This window comes from Cavenderia fasciculata (genome assembly GCF_000203815.1).
Source record: "Cavenderia fasciculata unplaced genomic scaffold Scf_Dfasci-G-p-12c09.r1-3, whole genome shotgun sequence".
In the NCBI taxonomy this organism is placed as follows: domain Eukaryota; phylum Evosea; class Eumycetozoa; order Acytosteliales; family Cavenderiaceae; genus Cavenderia; species Cavenderia fasciculata.
Window position 1 is genome coordinate 836,654 of NW_004457736.1, and position 20,964 is coordinate 857,617.

Here is a 20,964-nt window from a genome sequence, read left to right on the forward strand (position 1 = left end):
TAGTTATTTTATTATTTATTTATTTAAATTAAAATATTTAATAAAATAGAGATTAATATCAACATGATGATAAAGGATGGATGTGAAATTGGGGCTAGTGATACGGAATCATCAGTTGTACATTCTTGGGTCAGATTTCTATTGATGAGATGGAATGATGGTTGTATAGTAATCGATCGAGTAAATGTTGGTGTGATAGCGACAATAGTTGTGGTGTTGACAGATCCTCCTGATTCTGATCGATATGTGATGATATTTGGAAGTGTGTCTACCATTGATGAATGTACTAACTTTCCCTGTAATAATGCTTCTGATACTGTTGCATCACCAATCAATAAACTGGATGTAAGATTGTTTGGTGTGCTGAAGGTTGAATTATTTAATGTCTCTTTACAAATGGTTGGATTGGAAATTGAAGCATGAATTTCAAATTGATTGTTTGGTGAAGCAAATGCCCATCCACTAATTGTAATGTTATACAAGATTGATCCAACTGTATTATTATAGGTCTGACCTGCAAAGTATACCTCTGCATTATCTTGTTTGACTTGAGTGGCACCAATAAATATTGATAATCCACTTGCATTGTAGTATAAACCATTTCCACTTGATTTCCATCCAGTCAATGTTGTTAAATCCAAACCACGAACATCAGTGTTGTTGTTTACTGTATCAATCTCAACCAATTTCAATAATCCAATAGAAAATTTAACTTGGTTGTTGAATGAAATTGATAAAGTTGGTTGATTAGTTGTGGTTGGTGCGAGGACAATGGATTGTGTAGTATTGGATGATAATTTAATATTACAAGATGGACCATCCCATCCTTGATCACATTCACAACTTCCAATTACACATTGACCTTGGCCATTACAATCATCTGTACAATTCTTGTTTAATTCTAAATAAATAATAAATTAAATTAAAAAAAAAATATTAATATTTCCTGTAAAAAAATATTATTAATTATTATTATAAATTACCTGGATAAGTATGAGAATCACCATTATTGTAATGAGGATTAAAGAAACTATTATAAGCATAAAAACCATAATAATATTCGACATCTGGTACCAAATTATCGATATAACAATAGAATCCCGTTGTATTACATTTGACAATGTTTGGACCACCTTCAAAATCCAAAGTAGCTTGGTAATAGGTAGAGTCTGGTTTTCCACCTACTAATTCTGTCCATGTCATGTTGACTGAATTGACACCAAACACTTGGCTGGTTGAAAATCCACCTGGTGGGACATAGGTGGTGAACCTTAAAATCTCCATGTCAGTGTCACCATCATTGGTGGCATAAACAACAATGGTAAAGATTTTTCTTGATGGATATTGACCATTTTCATAGTGGTAGATAAAGTATCCTGGATGGGCTTCCATTTCAGTACCATTCACAACACCAATGTAGGTAGTGGCACCAGGAATACCACCTTTGGTAGTATAACTAACATTAAAGTATGAATTGTATTGTTCCAAAGCGATACTGAGGACAACCGATGGATAGGTGGTGAAGGTTTTTTGTGCAGTAACAGTAGTACCATCATTTGAGATTGTTGCGACAATGTCATAGGTGGAACCAGGAGTCAACGATGAAATATTACATTGAGAGGAGGAACCTTGGATTGGTGTACAAGTAGCAGCGGTAGAATTAACTGTAAACGAAACAGTGGTTTCACCTGGAACACCTCCATTGTATGAATATTCAACAATGACAGATGTGGTTGCTAGAGAGACAACGGTCAAGTTTTGGTTAGAGATACTGGCAAGAGTCTGAGCATTATGTGTTTGGCTAAACTGATATCCATTGTTTACAGTTAAAAATACCAACGAGTGGTTGGAATTTGATTGTAAACCAGTAATGGCACAAGATACGGAAGAGGTTGTGAGGCTGGTGGATGAACAGTTGTTACTGAGTTGGTCGTTGACGATAACAGTGGGTATCTTTTGTCACCTCCAACAAGATTGTATGTCAACGAAAGAGAGTTTGTTCTGGAGACCAATGTTGGCAATTCAATTTTGGTGATGGCTTGGTAAAGAGTTGCATTTTGAGTAAATTCAACAGATGCATAGTTTCTAGTAACAGCATACACCGAAAGGGTCACATTTGATCCAGCAACAAGACCTTTGATAGTACAAGATGGACCAACAGCACAACTAGCATTTGAATTATTTTCAACTCCATTCACCTTTACAATGTATGTTGTTTCAGATCCATATGAAAGATCATTCACTACATATTCAAATGTAATAGAGTCATGCATTGTTTTAATAATATTGATTGATGTTACTTTTGGTGCTATAATTAATAATAAATAAATAATTAATTAATACTGAATGATAAATGTATATATATATATTGTTTGATTGATATTTACGACTTGGTAATTGAATGGTTTGAGTAGTAACTTGGGGTGTGATACCTGGTGGAGCATAGAAATTAGGTGTTGCATAAAGTTTGATATTCAGACCAGCACTTGGGAAATTGAGGGTGCAACCAGCGGTAGCCGAACAACTAGAGGTTAGAGGTATTTGATTGCCAGTTCCATCGATTTGGTAACTCATTGAATACCCTGGCATGGAATAGGTCAAATAGGATGGCCACGAGTTGGTAAAGTATTTGACCGTGATGCTGTCAAGGGAGACTGAGGAAAGGAAAGGGGCAAATACGAGTTCAGGAACAACGGTCGAGTAGGCAATATTGTCTGGTACAATTTCTACACCACATGATAGACCACGGAATGTAATTCCACTTGTTTGACCACAACTAGTAGATACACTATAACTAGAGAGCAATCCAGCACCCTGTTGCGAAATACTATTAATAAAACGATCATAGTTTTCGGCACGTACACATGTTGACTCTGATGCATGGATCAATGTTCTACCAGCATTTGTAGTATCTGAACAATTTCTATAAATAAAATTAAATTAAATAAATTAAATAAATTAATATGAATTGATTGATTGATTGATTGATTGATTGATTGATTGATTGATTGATTGATTGATTGATTGATTGATTGCATGATAGTGTTTTACGATGATACATACTCATAGGTGATATGCTTTTCATAGAAATAGTGACCTTCTACAGGTAATAGAGGGAATTCCGATACTTTAAATGACATAAAACGCGCCTTTGTACCTGTGAGAAGGTATAATTGGCATTGTCCAAGATGAGTTGAGGAGATTGATTCGACGCCTGGTTCTTGACAAACTTCGTTGTTGTAGGCGACGACAGCTGCTTTATCCGTATCTACATCGTAGGTGTATTTGTAGGATCTTGTAAAGCCACCTACATAACACTGATCGATAACCGCTGACATCACAGCAAGTGGGGCATTTAAACCAGAGCAATCATTTTGTGGATAAGATATCATAAGTAGATAGGTCGCATTGAGTGGTTGAATTGGTGATGCTAATAAAAATAGAACTGCTGCTACTGCTACTACTGCTGATCGTAGAGTTAAACTAAAGATAACCATGATGGTTATTTATTATTTGTTGTAGGGACAGGTAGATAAAAATAATGAAAAGGTGAGGTGAAGCGGTGTTCATAATGAGGATGATGAACGGTTGATTGTGATTAAATATCACATTGCAATAATAATAATAATGAAAAGAAAGATAATTGAAAGACACGTGATCTTGAACAGGAGATCTTAAACACGTTGGCACAGACAACTCCATTTTTGGGTTTTTGCGAAGTTCACGATGATAATGATCGCTCATAACTCTAGAATCTTTGCTTGGTAAAAGGGTTAGGGTTGGGCCAAAGTTAAAGATATTTTTTACAAACCACGTCTTACCAAGCAAAGATTCTAGATTCTAAAAGTGCAGTTGATTTGACTTTGGAAAGTCTATCAATAGACTTGATTAGACTTTTGACTAGTGGGCCAGTGCGAAACAAGAGGCATTGGGGTATTGGTTGAAACCTCATCGAAATTGAGACACCTTGTTTAATAATCACTGGTGTTGTCCATAAAGGTGGGCGCCATCGCTACAAACAGGTTGAAGATACCAATATCTTGACAAATCCCTTGGTTTTCATGATAATCTCTTTCTTTCTCACCAACACAATAATTGTTTAGCCTTTAAAACATAGGTTGTTTCGGGTTCATAAATATTTTCAACACCTACATAATCAAAAGAAATAGAGTCATGCAATATTCTAGGAATATTGATAGATCTTACTTTTGGTACTATAAATATTAAATAAATAAATAAATAATAAAATTAAAATAAATAAATAAATAAATGATTAATATTAAGAATTATATGTGTGGTTGTTTGATTTGATTTGATTTGATTTGATTTGATTTGATGTGATTTGATTTGATAGCTACCAGTTGGAAATTGAATGATTCTATTTGTAATTGGGAGTGTGGAGCCAAGAAATTGGGAACTGCATAAACGGTGGCATTTCTAATGTCACTGGGAAACGAGAGGACGCAACCAGCGGTGGCAGAACAGCTAGAGGTTAGAGGGATTTGATTACCAGCTCCATTGGCTTGGTAACTCATTGGCATGGAATAGGTCAAATAGGATGGCCATGAGTTGGTAAAATCTTTGATTGTGATGATTCTGTCAAAAAAGACAGAAGAAAAGGTAAAGGAAAAGGAAAATGATGGTTCGGGAACAATGGACGAGTATGCAATGTTATCAGGTACAGACCCACCAGTAGGACAAGCTACACCTCTTTTTTTAGATTCTTCAATAAGAATTGGTACCACAGCTAGTTTTAAGTGCATAACTTGAACTCACCAAACCATTTGATATACTCATATCTTCAATGTAATGAGCAAAAGATTCAGAAGGAGTACAATAACTAAATTTGCTGTCAGTTGTTATCAATGCTCTACCAGCATTTCTAGTATCTGAACAATTACTAAAATAGATTTAGAAAAAAATGAATAAATTTAATAAATATCATTAAATTGATAGATCTAGATAGATCTAGATAGATAGATATATATCTATATTATACTTTAAAGTGATACATACGAAGAGGTGATATGTTTTTCATAGAAATAGAAACCAGGCATTGGGAGGAGAGGGAGCTCTGTTAGTTCCAACGTTAGAAACTGGTACTTGAACATATTATCGGTGCTCATTCATTCATTGAACATGTTCTCAAACCGTAGCCCTGTCTGGCAGGTGCATGAACAGTAACATCCACCTCTATCTGGCAATTATCACCACGATACGATATGATGGATGCCCAGCCATTCATTCGATCATAGGTGTATTTGTATGATTTTAGACCGCCTCCTTTGTAGCACTGATCAATAATTCCTGCATAAGAGCTGATTATCTGTCCCGAGCAATCAGAATTGCGATAGGATGTTGCAATTATATAGCTTGAATTGACTAGTAATGATGATACTAATAAGTACTACCATTTTGAAGGTGCGGATTTGGAATTTTCAAATATCAAGCGATTCCATTTTAAGCAACCCTTTGACTGACTTGAAATATCTCTTTTTATTGATCGGGATACGATCTATCCCGTTTCGTTACATTAATTGGATAAACAATGACCAATGATTTCACTTTTTATTAGACAATAGATAATAATGTTGATAGGATAAACATAGACATTATCAAGATACAGGATGGATTTGAAATGGGAGCTGAGGATACGAGATTATCATCGGTACATTCTTGGGTAAGATTTCTATTGATGAGATGGAATGATGGTTGGATGGTGATCGATTGATTAAATGTTGGTGTGATAGCGACAATAGTTGTGGTGTTGACAGATCCTCCTGATTCTGATCGGTATGTGATGATATTTGGAAGTGTGTCTACCATTGATGAATGTACTAACTTTCCTTGTAATAATGCTTCAGATTGTGTTGCATCACCAATCAATAAACTGGATGTAAGATTGTTTGGTGTGTTGAGGGTTGATGGGGTGAGTGTCTTGTTGCAAATGGTTGGATTGGAGATTGAGGTGTGAATCTCAAATTGGTTGCTTGGCGAAGCAAACATCCATCCGCTAATTGTAATGTTATACAGGATTGATCCAACTGTATTATTATATCTCTGACCTGCAAAGTATGCCTCTTCGTTGTTTTCGTTGACTTGAGTGGCTCCAAAAAAGATGGACAATCCTTCACCGCTAAATGTGAAACTATTTCCACTTGATGTCCAAGTCAATGTTGTTAAATCCAAACTATTAACATCAGTATTGGTAGCTGTATCCTTTTCAACCAATTTCAATAATCCAATTGAATATTTAACTTGATTGTTGAATGAAATTGACAATATTGGTTGATTGGTAGTGGTTGGTGTGAGGACAATATCTTGTGTAGTGTTGGACGATAGTTTAATATTACAAGATGGACCATCCCATCCTTGATCACATTCACAATTGCCAATTACACATTTACCTTGACCATTACAATCATCTGTACAATTGCTGTTTGGTTCTAATTAAATACAAATATTAATATTAATATTTCTTTTCATTATAATTAATGTTTAGTTGTAATTACCTGGATAAGTATGAGAATCACCACTATTGTAAAGAGGATTAAAGAAACTATTGTAGGCATAAAAAGCATATTGATATTCAACATCTGATACCAAATTATCGACAAAACAATAGAATCCTGTTGTATTACACTTCAAAATGTTTGGACCACCCTCAAAAGCCAAAATAGCTTGGTAATAGGTAGAGTCTGCTTGTCCACCAACTAATTCAGTCCATGTCAAGTTTACTGAATTGACACCAAATAATTGTCTAGTTATAAATCCACTTGGTGGGACATAGGTTGTGAATGTGAATACGTTTTGGGAAACAATACCATCATTGGTGGCTCTAACAACAATGGTAAACGTCTCTTCGGATGGATATCTTTCATTTTCATAGGTGTAGATAAAGTATCCTGTGGCTAAATCGACAGGAGCTCCATTAACAAGGGCTTTGTAGGTCGTAGCACCTGGAATACCTCCTGATGAACCATAGGTGACATTGAAATAAGATGCGTGTTGATTGATGATGGCAGTGGTGTTGGCAACTGATGGATAGGTGGTGACGGTTGTTTGAGCAGTGACTTGGGTACCATCATTTGAAAATGTAGCAACAATAACATGTTCAGAACCAGAGGTCATTGATGAGATAGTACATTGAGATGTTAAACCTTGGACTGGTGTACAAGTGGCTGATACAGAATCAACTGTAAATGTGACAGTAGTTTCACCTGGAACACCTCCATTGTACGAGTATTCAACAGTGACAGCCTTGGTGGTAAAATTGACAACTGTCAAAGTTTGACCACTGATAATTGGAAGTGTTTGGATAGAGGTTGATTGTTTGTACTGATCTCCATTGCTTTGAGCAATAAACAATATAGAGTTGGTGGAATTTGGTTGTAACCCAGTTGTTAAACAAGGGGTAGTTAAGATACCGGAACAGCTTGCGCTAAGTTCACCGTTGACATCGACGTATTGCAAGATTGGGAATCTTTGGTCACCTCCAATAACCTTGTAAAGTAGTGAAAAAGACTTGGTTCTAGCTGTCAATGTTGTTATTTCTATATTGGTGACTGGTTTGTAGAGGGTTGTATTACTACTAAATTCAGTAGATGTGAATGTTTTAGTGACAGCCATCACTGAAAACATAATTTGGTTTGATCCAAAAGTTGCAGCAAGCCCACTGATTGTACATGATGGACCAACCAAACAACTTGAATTTGAAGTATTTTCAACTCCATTCACTTTGACAATATATGTTGTATCAGATCCATATGAACTATCATCAATGGTATATTTAAATGTAATAGAATCATTTAATATTCTAGTAAAATCAATAGCTGTTACTTTTGGTACTATAAATAAATTAAAAAAAAGATTAATATTAAATAATAATCAATTGATTGATTGTGAAAGTCTTACCATTTTTTAATTTAATGGGTTGAGTTGCAGATTGAACAAAGAGACCTGGTGGAGCATAGTGATTTGGTATGGCATAGAGGTTGATATTGGCAGCGGCCATGGGGAAGGTGAGGACACACCCTGTGGCTGGACAATTGGTGGTTATAGGAATTGTGGTGCCAGCACCATTGACTTGGTAAGTGATTGTATAACCTGGCATGGAATAGGTTAAATAGGATGGCCATGCGCTTGTAAAGCCTGGAATGGTGATAGTGTTGAGAGTGACGGTGGTGATGGGTGCAAATTGCAATTGATAGGCAGGAACAACAGTGGCATATGCAATGTTGTCGGGTACAGCTCCACCAACAGGACAAGATGCACTATAAAGTGTGGCTACACCTTCACCACAAACAGAAGCGTAATTAAATTCTAGTCCTACACCATCCTGTGGTGAAATATTATTAATGAACCTATCGAATGTTTCAGATCTTGCACAAGCTTCTTGTGTTGGCATAATCAATGCTCTTGCTGCATTGGTAGTATCTGAACAATTACTAAATAATAGTTTTAGAGAAAAAAAAAAAAAAAAAATTAATTAACTTTTAAAGATTATCATATATTGAGTTGGGATACATACGAAGCAGTAATATGTTTCTCATAGAAATAGAAACCTGGAGTTGGGTTTAAAGGTAGTTCTGATACTGTAAACGATACATAACGATTGATTTGATCAGTGAGGGGCATTTGGGTGCACCCTCCAAGTGAAATGCCGTTAAAGATGGTGCCAGCAAACTGTCCGCACCCATCGTCGGTGTAGACTGCAACGGTTGCTGCACCTGAAGAGTACGTGTACTTGTAAGATCGACCTGAGCCACCATAACACTGTCCGACAACCAATGAGTATGCGCCGACTGGAGCTAATGAACCAGAGCAATCAGGTGTCGCAAAAGTAGTAGCGACGAGATAGGTCCCGTTGATTAGTTGTTGTTGCAATACAAATACTAAAAATAATAGTACTGTAGTTACTACTCTTTGAACTTTCATCGATGAGTTCATTCTATTATTATTATTATTATTATTATTTGTCTTATTATAATTATCTCTTTGTTTTCTTAAAAAGAACTCTCAAGCCATGCGTGATGAGGAGAGAAGTGTCGTGCACGAAACAAATCTGATCAGAACCCATAGACAAAAGCCACCATCGCTGTTATGTTACACCAACAGGCAACTAGCACGGATCGGGTCATGTTTTAAGGGATCGGTGAAACCTACGGTTTCAAAGTAGCCACAAGAATACGCCCTAAAAAGAGCAAAAAAAAAAACAAAAATAGTTTACTTGTAGAAGTTCACCGATCTTTATAGAAAAGAAAGGAACCAAGTTTTATGAATGAATACGAATAATAATAAGAGTAATAGTACAGTAATAATATTAAGTGTATTTAGAAATCAATATCTATTACAGTGTATTACAAGACATGTACATATAATCAATACAATTGATGAGGTAGCATCATATAGAATCAATCAAATACCATCACTAAAATGGGTAGTAGAGAATAATACCGGTTCTTTAATACATGAACTGTCTAAGAGATCGTTAGAGAATGGTCAACGATTATTATTATCAGGACTACAAGTTGGTTGGGCAACATTGGATATGATAGTGGCTGTTTGTTCACCTCACACCTATCACAAATCAATTACCTTTCAGATGGATACATTTGACAAGATATTCACATACTATCAATCTGCATTTGAACAAGAACACTTTGCTGTAGACTATGCAGTACTTTCTGGTAACTTTGAATTAGTTAAATATTTATTGGATAAAGGTACACCATTCACAACCAATGCAATTGATAATGCTTGTTCAAAAGGTTACCTAGATATAATTAAATTATTATTAAATACAACACCTAGAAATGATCCTCTTTTATTTGTATGTATCAATTAAACATCAATCAGATGATTTATATGTATTAATTAATTTATTTTAATATTTTTGTAGGATGATAATATTAAATTTACAAATCATGCATATGATAAAGCAGCAACGAATGGTCATTTAAATGTAATATTATATTTAGATCAATTAAGAGAACAATATCAAAAGGGTGAATCAAAGTATCGTGTTGATTTCACAGCCAATGCAATTGATGGTGCTACACTCAATAGTCATTGGAATGTTGTTAATAATATATTGGATAAATATAAAAAGGATGGAGAGATGAAGATATATCTGTTTACAGTAAAGGCATTGGAGAATACAGTCATGAATGGTAATCATGTTGTATTGGAGAGACTTATGAGGATGTCTCACCCAAAGTTGAAAAAGATGGGTCATCAGAAATGGCTACCTGCGTACTTGGAGATAGCAGTAGGTAGAGGACACTTGACTTTAATCCAATGGGTATTTAAAACAAAGCTTCAAAATACCCCACCAACCGAATTATTGACAGCTGCAGTAACAAACAAACATAACGAATTAATAGATTATTTGATAAAATTGCATATCAAAAAGAAAACATATGTTGCTAAAACTATACTTCCTAGTTTGTACAAGGTTATAGAGGGTGGTCATTTCGAGTTGCTAAAGAGAATGATCGATCAAGAGGATGGAGGAAAGTTAAGACAGACACTAAGAGCCCACTCGGATCAGTTGGTGCAGTGGGCCAGTCGATTCGGACGTTTAGAAATACTCAAATGGTTGTATAATACCAACCTGGAAGTGACGAGCGGATTAGAGCATCTCGGTCTGGCGTGTCTAGGTGAACACCCTTCGCTCGAGATGATCAAGTATTTGGTCGAGACGCGTGGAGAAGTGCCAGCAGTTGACCAACTCGAAGAACTCGCGAGTGTAGGTGCAATCGACTGTGTAGACTATATTCTCGGTTTGGACAAGACTAATCATACTCATCTACACGTATCTTTGAAAGCAGTAATATATGCATGTACATTAAAATCAAGTGATATGTTACAACTCTTGTTGGATAGAGGTTTGATCGAGAACCATGAAGCCAATCTTGTGTACTATCTAACGGGTGCAGTCGACTCTGGATCATTCCCATGTGTCAAACTACTAGTGTCTACTTTAAAAAGAGATATTAGTCGTGTGACGAGCGAGATACTTTCTCAATCAGTGTCGCAGGGCAGGATAGATATTACAAAGTATTTGGTCGAGCAATATCCTCATATCCTCAAAAAAGCCAAGAATGCGCAAGATCACCTGGTGACACCACTGCGGTCTGCCGTTCAATTGGGCTACGTTCAAACGGTTGATTTCATACTTGGATTAAAGGCACTAGAGGTATCAGAAGAGGATGGTGAGTCTTGGATAGAGATGGTCGATACGCCACGGTTCAACGGCCCAGACGATCTACTCCACCAAGCAACCCTATTTTGTAGTCCTACGATGCTCCAAGTTATACATCGACACCGTCCAAGTATGTTGGTATTCAACCCACCCCTTTTACTCTCCTCTGGTTATATAGACATGTTTGACAAGGCGGTCGAATGGAACAAGGAAAACGAGTTCAATCATGATGATGGTAAGGGCAATAATCACGATATAGAATTGTGGTATTACACTGCCGTCAGACAAGGGAATATTGATTTGATTCGGTATCTTGTTGATGTCAAGCATATTGCTCTTCCACAAAGTTCGAGTGCAACGCATTACTCGGGAATCAATATTCATCGGTTTGGACCAAGTGTTCGAACCATCACCTATATTCAGTCGACAGCTGAAGGCCAAATATATTTCAACTCGAGCGCACTAAGATCCTACTATACCGGTTGTCTAGTAAACGACCAATACTCTTCATGCAAATATCTAGTAGTCGGCTCCAAATTTGAAAGATCACTTGAAACCTCAATCGTACATATCACCAACGCAAACAAAAATCTAACATTACTCCAATTCCTGCTCACTTCACAAGGTTGGAAACCAAAGCAACCATTATCCAATCACGATTTATTATTTAAATCTTTTAATTAAAAGTTTTCATAATCATTTTTGACTCTTCCTCTTCTTTTTGTAAATAAATAATCAATATTCATGAACAATACAATAATTCTTCTTATTTATTTAAAAAAAGGAAATTATGACAATCAATTTTTAAACTTTAACAAATAATAAATTTAAGAATAATAAGTGTATTTAGAAATCAATATCAATTACAGTGTATTGCCACATTTATGCACAATTGGTTCTCAAATTAAATATTTGTATTTTTTTTGATCTATCTACAGAGATACAACAACAAAATGTCAAAACCTAAAGGTGAGTTGTTTGTTTTAACGGTAAATAATAGAGCATTAACTAATAGATCTATTCGACAGGACTTTGTTTATAAATTGTGATGAATGGGGAGTGCAATGTTAAATCCGAAAAACATCTCGAAAGATTCTATCACAACTTCCATCTAAAGGGTTTTAATAATCTTTTGCAAATGGTGTACCAGAAAAGTCCCGAAAAGATAACGACACCAATCAACCAGTGTATAGTGAAAACGAAGTGGGGGTGAAAAGGGGATCTTTCATTGTACACCTGACCTACACCCTTTGTATATGTTGTTTATACTCAAATTGCACTTGGCAGACCATGGTACCTGTGTAAGGTGGGATTGACAAGAAAAAACAGAACAGACAGAATATCCACAATTGGAAAAGGATTCACAAAACTTGGATTTAAATTGTCGACTCAATGCAAAGAATCTTGCTTCTGACAATTAAAAGTTGTTGAGAGTCTAACATTTGGTATCGACCCCAGGTGTCGCGAGAATCTCGAAACGATAGAGGAAAGAGCAAGAATTAATGGGTATCTATTGAATTCAGATTATCTCAGAGATATCAAATTCCCCAACCACATAGAATGGTGCTTAATGTGTACTGCCAAGATTGAGGTGTTAGAGCTTGCCCATAAAACTCTTGATTATACCTCAGCCTTCTCTGATTACGGTTTCGGTGGCTTTTTGCCACACGATTGGCTCTGGATTTCTGTGCATTAATGGTCCAACATGAAATCGGAACCAAAGAAAACAACAAAACTCTTACAAAAGGACTATGACCCGTATTGTGTTGAAGAAACAAAGAGACAAGAGATAATAAAAGATAATAGAAAAAAAAGAGAACAAGAGCAAAAAGAACAACAGCAAAAAGAAAATGGCAACCATGTAGACGAGGCAGAGCCCATCAAGCCCATAACCCAGGTAAAAAAACAAACACAACAACCAAATCTGCTGGTAAAAAAATAAAAGCTTAAATTAGTATTAATATTCATTTAAATGTATTTTCTCAAAATTTGATACTTTTATACCAATTCCAAATTTCATCTCATAAAACTTTTTCTTTTGATTCTTCTTCTTTTTGTTATAATTGTTTAATAATGAAAAAGAAATTTTCATGTCTACAATTTTCATGTACAATTTAATAAATGGAAAATCAAAAATCGATCAATACTTTTGTTAAAGTTCAAGCTTTAATATAATTTTAATACCTTTATATAGATCTAATGTAGAATATGAATAATAATAATAAGAGTAATAGTACAGTAATAATATTAAGTGTATTTAGAAATCAATATCTATTACAGTGTATTACAAGACATGTACATATAATCAATACTATACAGGACAAAGAATCATATAGAATCAATCAAATACCATCACTAAAATGGGTAGTACAGAATAATACTGGTTCTTTGATACATGAATTGTGTAAGAGATCAAAAGATAATCAAAGATCATTATTATCAAGATTACAAGTTGGTTGGGCAACATTGGATATGATAGTGGCTGTTTGTTCACCTCACACCTATCACAAATCAATTACCTTTCAGATGGATACATTTGACAAGATATTCACATACTATCAATCTGCATTTGAACAAGAACACTTTGCTGTTGACAATGCAGTACTTTCTGGTAACTTTGAATTGGTTGAATATTTATTGGACAAGGGTACACCATTCACAACCAATGCAATTGATAATGCTTGTTCAAAAGGTTACCTAGATATAATTAAATTATTATTAAATACAACACCTAGAAATGATCCTCTTTTATTTGTATGTATCAAATTAAACATCTTTTCAATCAATCACATGATCCATCACTAATAAATTTTTTAATTAATTTGTAGGATGATAATATTAAATTTACAAATCATGCATATGATAATGCAGCGACAAATGGTCATTTAAATGTAATATTATATTTAGATCAATTAAGAGAACAATATCAAAAGGGTGAGTCAAAGTATAGAGTTGAGTTTACCGTCAAAGCTATTGATGGAGCAGCAAAGAATAAACATTGGAATGTTGTTAATCATATATTGGATAAATATAAAAAGGATGGAGAGATGAAAGGATACTTGTTGACGAGTGAAGCACTACAATGGTGTATTGCAGATAATAACTTTGAAATGCTAAACAAACTATTCAACTATGCACACTCTGACAAGGGATGGAAGAAATGTGGAAACTGGTCAACCAACGGACTGTCAATGGCTACAGAGCAGGGTAATATGGATATGATCAAATGGATCATTGATCAAAAGTTGGTAGAAACACTACAAGGACATACAGTATCATGTGCGGTTGAAGGTAACCATATTCGAATCATTCAATACTTTTTGGATGTACACAAAAAGGCCAGTATACGTAGTGGATTTAGAACGTTTCCATTTGACTTTGCTCTCAACTTTGCTGTCATTGGTAAAAGAGTGGAAATATTTCAGATGCTCTTCTTTGCATGTCTAGAGAGTAATGCAGGGTTTGACTTGCACATGATCATGGAGTTGGCTTGTAAAAGTGACTGCATTGAAATCATGACGTTTATCATGGACAATTATGCGTTGGTCATGAATGAACTGATTGTCGAAAAGGCTGCATCGTATGGTCGACTTGAAATACTCAAGTTTGTGATTGACGAAAAGGGTGGGGTCGTCCGTCAGGCCGATATCGAAGAATGTGCAGAGTCTGCCAGTATAGAGTGCATGGAATACCTTCTCTCCAAGTTTACGGGTGCCTTGTCATCCCGTACACTCAAGTTGGCGTGTCGAAGAGGATGCAAGAGAATGATCGAGCACATTCTCTTGCGATATAATCTCGACCAATTCAGATCACTCATTCCAACATTTTTCGAGGCTGCCGTTGCATCGGGGTCAATCGAATGTATCGATATTATTAGAAATGCATATGTTAGTATCGGGCCTGATACTGATACTCCATTAATAACAATTAAATCATTGGGACATGCTTTGGAGAATGGCCATCTTCATGTGATTAAACATCTCATTGATGTTTATCCTCAAATTTTGGATCCTAGTACTGATCAACCTGAGGATGAAGAGTTGATGGTTGAATTTATCAATGAATCAATCAACAGAAGATTCTATACTTCAGTCGAGTATCTTTTAAGTATCAAAGCAGACCGGTCTGTTCAAACGTTGGTATCGGAAGAATCACAGACAACAACACCAGAATACAGGTTTAAAGCAACAAATGATGTTTTACAAATGGCAATAGAAACTAAAAACATTTCATTGATTGAAATGATTCATCGGTACAGACCACACCTGACCAGTGTGAATCCAGCCATTCTACTTGCCGATGGATACATTGAAGCGTATCAAATGGTGATGTTGTGGAATCAAGAGAATGGTTTCAATCATGCAGAATCCAATCCATACTATTTCCACGATACATATTGGTTCAAATCAGCACTTGTCAGTGGGAACATTGCTCTTATTCAATACATTGTCAATGAGAAAAAGCTCTTACCCATTCCATTCAGATCGAAAAATCAACATGATGTTGCACCAAAACAGAGCCACCTTCAAACCATTTATTATATACGCAAGGAGATACAAGATCACATTTCAACCTATTGTATAGCAAATCTCTCATTATTCGCCATCATGTCTGATAGCTATTCAGCTCTCAAAGTAAATTGTAACAAAGATACTGTATTCCAATATTTCTCAGACTATCATACTCGATCTGCCAACAATAATAACTTGTCAATTCTCAGACTATTGCTCAAACGAACAAAAAATGAGAAAATAAGTAAATATTTACTTGGTGCTTTTAATTATTCTGTACTTAATTTCCTTAAAAAAAAATGGTTAAAATTGTAAATTAAATCAATGTTGTACAATATTAATTTATTGATGATGGTAATAAAAAAAAAACAAACTGGTAGAACAATAATTTTTGTACTTTTTTTTTGAGACAATGGTCTCTTTTTTGTTTTTTTTATTATAAATGTATATTATAGATAATTAGATAAATAGAAATTCTTTTTTTTTCTTTTTTTTTTTTTCTTTTTTTTTTTTTCTTTTTTTTTTTTTCTTTTTTTTTTTTCTTTTTTTTTACTGAGTTATAAATGTTGGCTGGTTGCTTGCCATAAAAGAGTTAAATTATATGATTAAAAATAAACCAGTTTGTTATTAATAAACTTGTTTTGGGATTTGTTTTCTAAAATAAAATAAAAAAAAAAAAGTAAATATTATTATTGTAATTGTTTTTGTTGTTGTAGTTTGGTTATACTTACAAGAGGGATCTCTTTAAAGAGAAAGACTGTCCACATTGTTTTACAAATCTTTTGATCATGAGTCTGTTGAATTTTTGTTCTTGTTCATCATGATTGGTGGCCTCAGGGTGCCACTGGACACCGACTATTGGGCAGCCAAGAGTCGAGGAGAATGATTCGATACACCCATCTTTTGGAGCAATGGCGCTGACCTCCACCCCACCTGGACAATTTGGGCCCAAATATCTATTTGATAAGCTAACAGCTCTCCAGTGGACACTATTTACTTCCAAATCCTTTGGATCGATTTCTGTCATAACAACTTTTCCTTGTTGGACTTTTGTTGATTCCATGAGTTGTTTGGTGAGAGAATCCTTGACCATTTCAATTGGATGAACGGATTTGTTATAAATCACCTTTGTTCCTAAACTGTTCATGCACATCATTCTTCTTGAGTTATGGCCCTTAACTATTTGGAGGAATTTTGAGTCTGAGAACTGCAAGTGCTTGATGATTTGAAGCAATAACCTGATTTGGTTTTTGAAATCGGCTGTTCTTGGTAACAATTTTTTGAGAGAACGGATGTCTACGAGCCATTGTTTCGGATCTGCTCCAGGGTTTCTGTTCTCGATTGAATTTAGCAATGTGGTGGCTTGGAGAGCTGTCTTGTGCTTTGTGTGCACCAAAGAAATCTTGATGTTGGACAATGTATTTCCAAAATCTGAACGAAGATCTCTACGATGAAGCCCACACCATATGCGCCATGATGCTGCGCAAATGCCGAACAATGGTTGGCCAATTATTAATGCCCTTTGAATGATCTGGTTTTCTTGGGCCGCGCGCTCTTCACAGTTCTCTTGTTGTTTTGATCTTCCAGGCATGACGATGCAAGATAGTTCTTCTTGTTTGGTGTCTACCCATGCGACAGGTGGTATTGGAATTTGAGTTACCATCATTCTTTGTGTCTCTTTGAATATCTTATTGTACTTTTCGACTTTCTCAGAACCTCCATAAACAAGTGGCGTAGTTGGAAGTCCAGTGATGGATTGTATGGTGCGATGGTCATAGTCGGATCCTTTAGGTCCTCTTGCTGGAATTCCAATCGTAATTGATGGCGTATTATTTTTTGCTGTCTTGGGTTGTCTCTCCTCCTTTTCTCTCTCTTGTTGTTCTCTCTCGTGTTTTTCTCTCTCTTCCTTTTCTCTCTCTTGTTGTTCTCTCTCTTGTCTTTCTCTCTCTTGTCTTTCTCTCTCTTGTCTTTCTCTCTCTTGTCTTTCTCTCTCTTGTCTCTCCCTCTCTTGTCCTTCTATGATGCGGTTGTGAGCTGCCAAAAGCTTGTGGGAGCGACCGATTTGATTGTTGACTAAGCGAGAGATTGTCGCGTTTGAGACATTATAGGCAATGGCAAGAGTAGTTTGGGTTTCCCCATCTGCCAGTCTTCTGTTGATTGCTCTTCTGACTTCTTCCATAAATATTTAAAATAAATGCACAAGTAAATTAATTTGATAGTTTGAAAGGAATAAAGAGATATATATATATATAGTAATAAAAATAAAAATAAGTATTGGGGGTAAAATAACAAAACAAAATGATGATGTAGTGGCAATGAGGCAGAATAAAAGTGTTTTATGAGGGCGTAATTAAATTTTTAATTTTAAAAAACTTGAGAAAAACAATTTAATTTCGTACTTGTTCTATATAAAGTGATCAGGTTTTTGCTGTTAAATTTTATAAATAGCCTTTTTTGGTTTTGTTTTTTGTTTATTTAAAAAGTATTTCGTTCAATGTCATTGTGTTCTTGTATGAATAAGAAAGAAGGAAAATGATTGTATCTTTATAATTTTATAAATTTGTTAGTTTTTCTTATTAGTTTCATAAGATTCTTCGATAAATTGAGAGATATTTTCCTTTGAGATTGGTTGAGTTGGGACGATATTAGAGTTGGATGGTTCGCCAAAAGCACCTGGCTTGTCAGAGATGTAGTGACGGGCCTTTGGCTTGAGGAAGGAGAAGATACCTTCGACACCGAGGGTCGAACCAATGCCAGAGTGACCACGACCGGACCATGGGAGGTATGGGGAGACACGGTCACAGGCGTTCCAGTAGACGGTACCAGTGTTGCTTTGGTCGCAGATAAAGTCGGCGACGGAGGCGTCGTTGGTGTAGACTGAGCCGGTCAAACCGTATGGGGTGTCGTTCATGAGCTCGGCAGCCTCTTGTGGGCCGCTGACTGGTTGGACGGTGACCATTGGGCCAAAGATCTCCTCCTTGGTGACAGCCATGGAGTGGTCGACATCGACAATAATGGTTGGCGAGAAGAAGTAGCCTGGGGTACCCTTGACTTGACCACCACCGAGTGCGATTTGTGCACCACGGACGACGGCGTCTGAAACGAGACGGAGCATGTGTTCGATTTGGGCTGGACCACGGGTGAGTGGGCCAAAGTAGGTCGAGGCGCTCTTTGGGTCAATACCCATCTGCAACTCGGCAACTTCGTCGGTGAGACGGACAACAAACTCGGCGTAGATCTCCTTGTCGACGTAGATACGTTCGACCGAGCAACAGCTCTGTCCAGTGTTGTACATGGCACCGTCGGCGAGTGAACGGGCAGCAGCCTTGATATCAACATTCTTGTGTACATAGGCAGCGTCCTTGCCACCGAGCTCGAGTTGAGTCTTGATCATACGACCTCCAAGTGTCTCGGCAATATGCTTGCCAGTGTTGTAAGAGCCGGTAAAGAAGAGACCGTCGAGTGGCAACGATAACATTGATTGTCCAATAACAGACTTTCCAAGCACGATTTGGAAGGCACTCTCTGGGACACCAGCCTCATACAAGAGGTTCATAATGTTGACACCGGTGATCGAGGCAAACTCGGATGGCTTGTAGAGCACAGTGTTGCCAGTCAAAAGGGCTGGGATGATGGTATTCAAACCAATAAAGAATGGATAGTTCCAGGCAGAGATGTTACCAACTACACCCAATGGTTCGTACGAGAGCGACTCGCGGAAGTTGTCAGTGGTACGAACGGAACGCTCGGCAAGACAGCTAGAAAAGTTGTATAAAAAGAAGTTGATACGATCGACAACAGCCTTGATTTCATTCTTGCTTTGAGTAATTGGCTTTCCAGTCTCTTCTGTTAAATCGTTGGCCAATGATTCTACCTTTTCAACTAATAAATCTCTAAATTTAATAATCATATTTGCTTTTTCCTACAAATCAAATTTTTTTGTTAATCCATATTCATCTTTTACTTTGATTATTAAAAGTGATTGATGGTGATCTTCATCTTCAATAATAATATATTCTATGTGTATAATGAATGTCCAATGATTTTGGAAATATAAATATATTTCCGTCCTTTTCTTTTTTTCCCGAATAGAAGAAAAGTTTTCGGATCTATCCATTTTTTTTGAAGATCACCACCAATCAAACTGTTGTTGATGTTGTTTGTTTGATCATCATCATCTACATACAGTTTGAGAAACGTATTTCCATTCCTTTTTATATAAATAAGCTCTTTCAAACTTTTGAGTAAGAGTAGCTCTAGTATCGATTTTAATGTCCTTGATTGGTCTCTCTGTTGCTGGGTTGACTGGTTGCAAGAATAATTGATCGGCAAAAACTCCCATTGGTGTTCTATAATTTAATGAATGATTAGAATATGTCTGTCAGTATATTCTTGTTGTCTTGTTGTCTATCTATCTCTATCCATCTTTGATCCGATCTCTTTGTCTCAATACTATGATGATGATCATTGTATTGAATGTATGATGATATCATAATCTATAAATAAAATCGATAGTAGATGATCGCTTGTTTGTTGATTTGTTGATTAAACATACTCTGTAAACTTGGTGAAACCAGTTGAGAAACATCTAAGACCAGTGACGGTCTTGTTCTAATGTATGTATAGTAACATAGGAGGAGTGAGAGGGAAGGGAATGGAAAGGAATGTTAGATTGTTATGATCATCGAAAAAGGGTGGTAGAAGATGTTGTACATACAGAAACCTTAATTGATTGTCTAATCAAGTTATTCATTTCTTATATATATTTGTATTTATAATTGATATATTCCAACAACGATAGATCGCAATCACTACTCTACTACCCTACAGCTAGCTGGTTTATACTACTTTTGCTTGAATGCAGATTGTCTTGTCGTTTTTTAAATTGAGTGAGGTGCAGCTTTCAAAAAAAATTAAAAAAAAAAAAAAATAGTTTTCAAGAGAGACCGCATACCTCCTGTCACTTGGAAGATGTAAGTTCATTGATTAATAAATATATATAACAACACAGCGAAGTTAGAAAATCATCATCACCATTTATAAGATTATTGTTGATTAAAGGTATGAATACATATATCTCTTGTTTATAATCAATCGATCAATCAATCAAACCATCATTCAAAATGGTTGAAAGAAGAAGATCGTTCATCAACAAAAAAAAAAAAAAAAAAAAGAAAATACAAAGAAAGAAACAAAGTCTAGACTTGTGAACTAATATATCTTTATTTATCCTCTATTACTATTACT

The 20,964-nt window shown here is 35.8% G+C and overlaps 6 protein-coding genes across 6 annotated transcripts; 2 read left to right on the forward strand and 4 right to left on the reverse strand.

The window, feature by feature from the left end:
• Positions 1-23: 23 nt before the first annotated feature.
• DFA_06230 (uncharacterized protein) lies at positions 24-5,057 on the reverse strand (the record flags this gene model as incomplete). Its single annotated transcript, XM_004361885.1, has 9 exons — positions 24-901; positions 984-1,801; positions 1,885-2,308; positions 2,388-2,923; positions 3,064-3,430; positions 3,812-3,833; positions 4,359-4,723; positions 4,782-4,900; positions 5,017-5,057. The coding sequence occupies 9 exons, from the start codon at positions 5,055-5,057 to the stop codon at positions 24-26; spliced, it is 3,570 nt and encodes a 1,189-aa protein (XP_004361942.1).
• A 65-nt stretch (positions 5,058-5,122) lies between these two features.
• DFA_06231 (uncharacterized protein) lies at positions 5,123-9,140 on the reverse strand (the record flags this gene model as incomplete). Its single annotated transcript, XM_004361886.1, has 7 exons — positions 5,123-5,382; positions 5,625-6,446; positions 6,513-7,847; positions 7,915-8,447; positions 8,531-8,894; positions 8,920-8,950; positions 9,084-9,140. The coding sequence occupies 7 exons, from the start codon at positions 9,138-9,140 to the stop codon at positions 5,123-5,125; spliced, it is 3,402 nt and encodes a 1,133-aa protein (XP_004361943.1).
• Positions 9,141-9,280: 140 nt separating this feature from the next.
• On the forward strand, positions 9,281-12,902 carry DFA_06232 (uncharacterized protein; the record flags this gene model as incomplete). Its single annotated transcript, XM_004361887.1, has 3 exons — positions 9,281-9,832; positions 9,902-11,336; positions 12,631-12,902. The coding sequence occupies 3 exons, from the start codon at positions 9,281-9,283 to the stop codon at positions 12,900-12,902; spliced, it is 2,259 nt and encodes a 752-aa protein (XP_004361944.1).
• Positions 12,903-13,414: 512 nt separating this feature from the next.
• On the forward strand, positions 13,415-16,180 carry DFA_06233 (uncharacterized protein; the record flags this gene model as incomplete). Its single annotated transcript, XM_004361888.1, has 4 exons — positions 13,415-13,459; positions 13,526-13,960; positions 14,035-15,961; positions 16,173-16,180. 4 exons carry the CDS (start codon positions 13,415-13,417, stop codon positions 16,178-16,180), a joined length of 2,415 nt encoding a protein of 804 aa, XP_004361945.1.
• Positions 16,181-16,344: 164 nt separating this feature from the next.
• Positions 16,345-17,896, reverse strand: DFA_06234 (uncharacterized protein; the record flags this gene model as incomplete). Its single annotated transcript, XM_004361889.1, has 2 exons — positions 16,345-16,372; positions 16,449-17,896. 2 exons carry the CDS (start codon positions 17,894-17,896, stop codon positions 16,345-16,347), a joined length of 1,476 nt encoding a protein of 491 aa, XP_004361946.1.
• A 384-nt stretch (positions 17,897-18,280) lies between these two features.
• On the reverse strand, positions 18,281-20,470 carry DFA_06235 (aldehyde dehydrogenase; the record flags this gene model as incomplete). The annotated part of the gene is made up of 4 exons (XM_004361890.1): positions 18,281-19,639; positions 19,904-20,066; positions 20,273-20,328; positions 20,435-20,470. The coding sequence occupies 4 exons, from the start codon at positions 20,468-20,470 to the stop codon at positions 18,281-18,283; spliced, it is 1,614 nt and encodes a 537-aa protein (XP_004361947.1).
• Between the last annotated feature and the right edge of the window lie 494 nt (positions 20,471-20,964).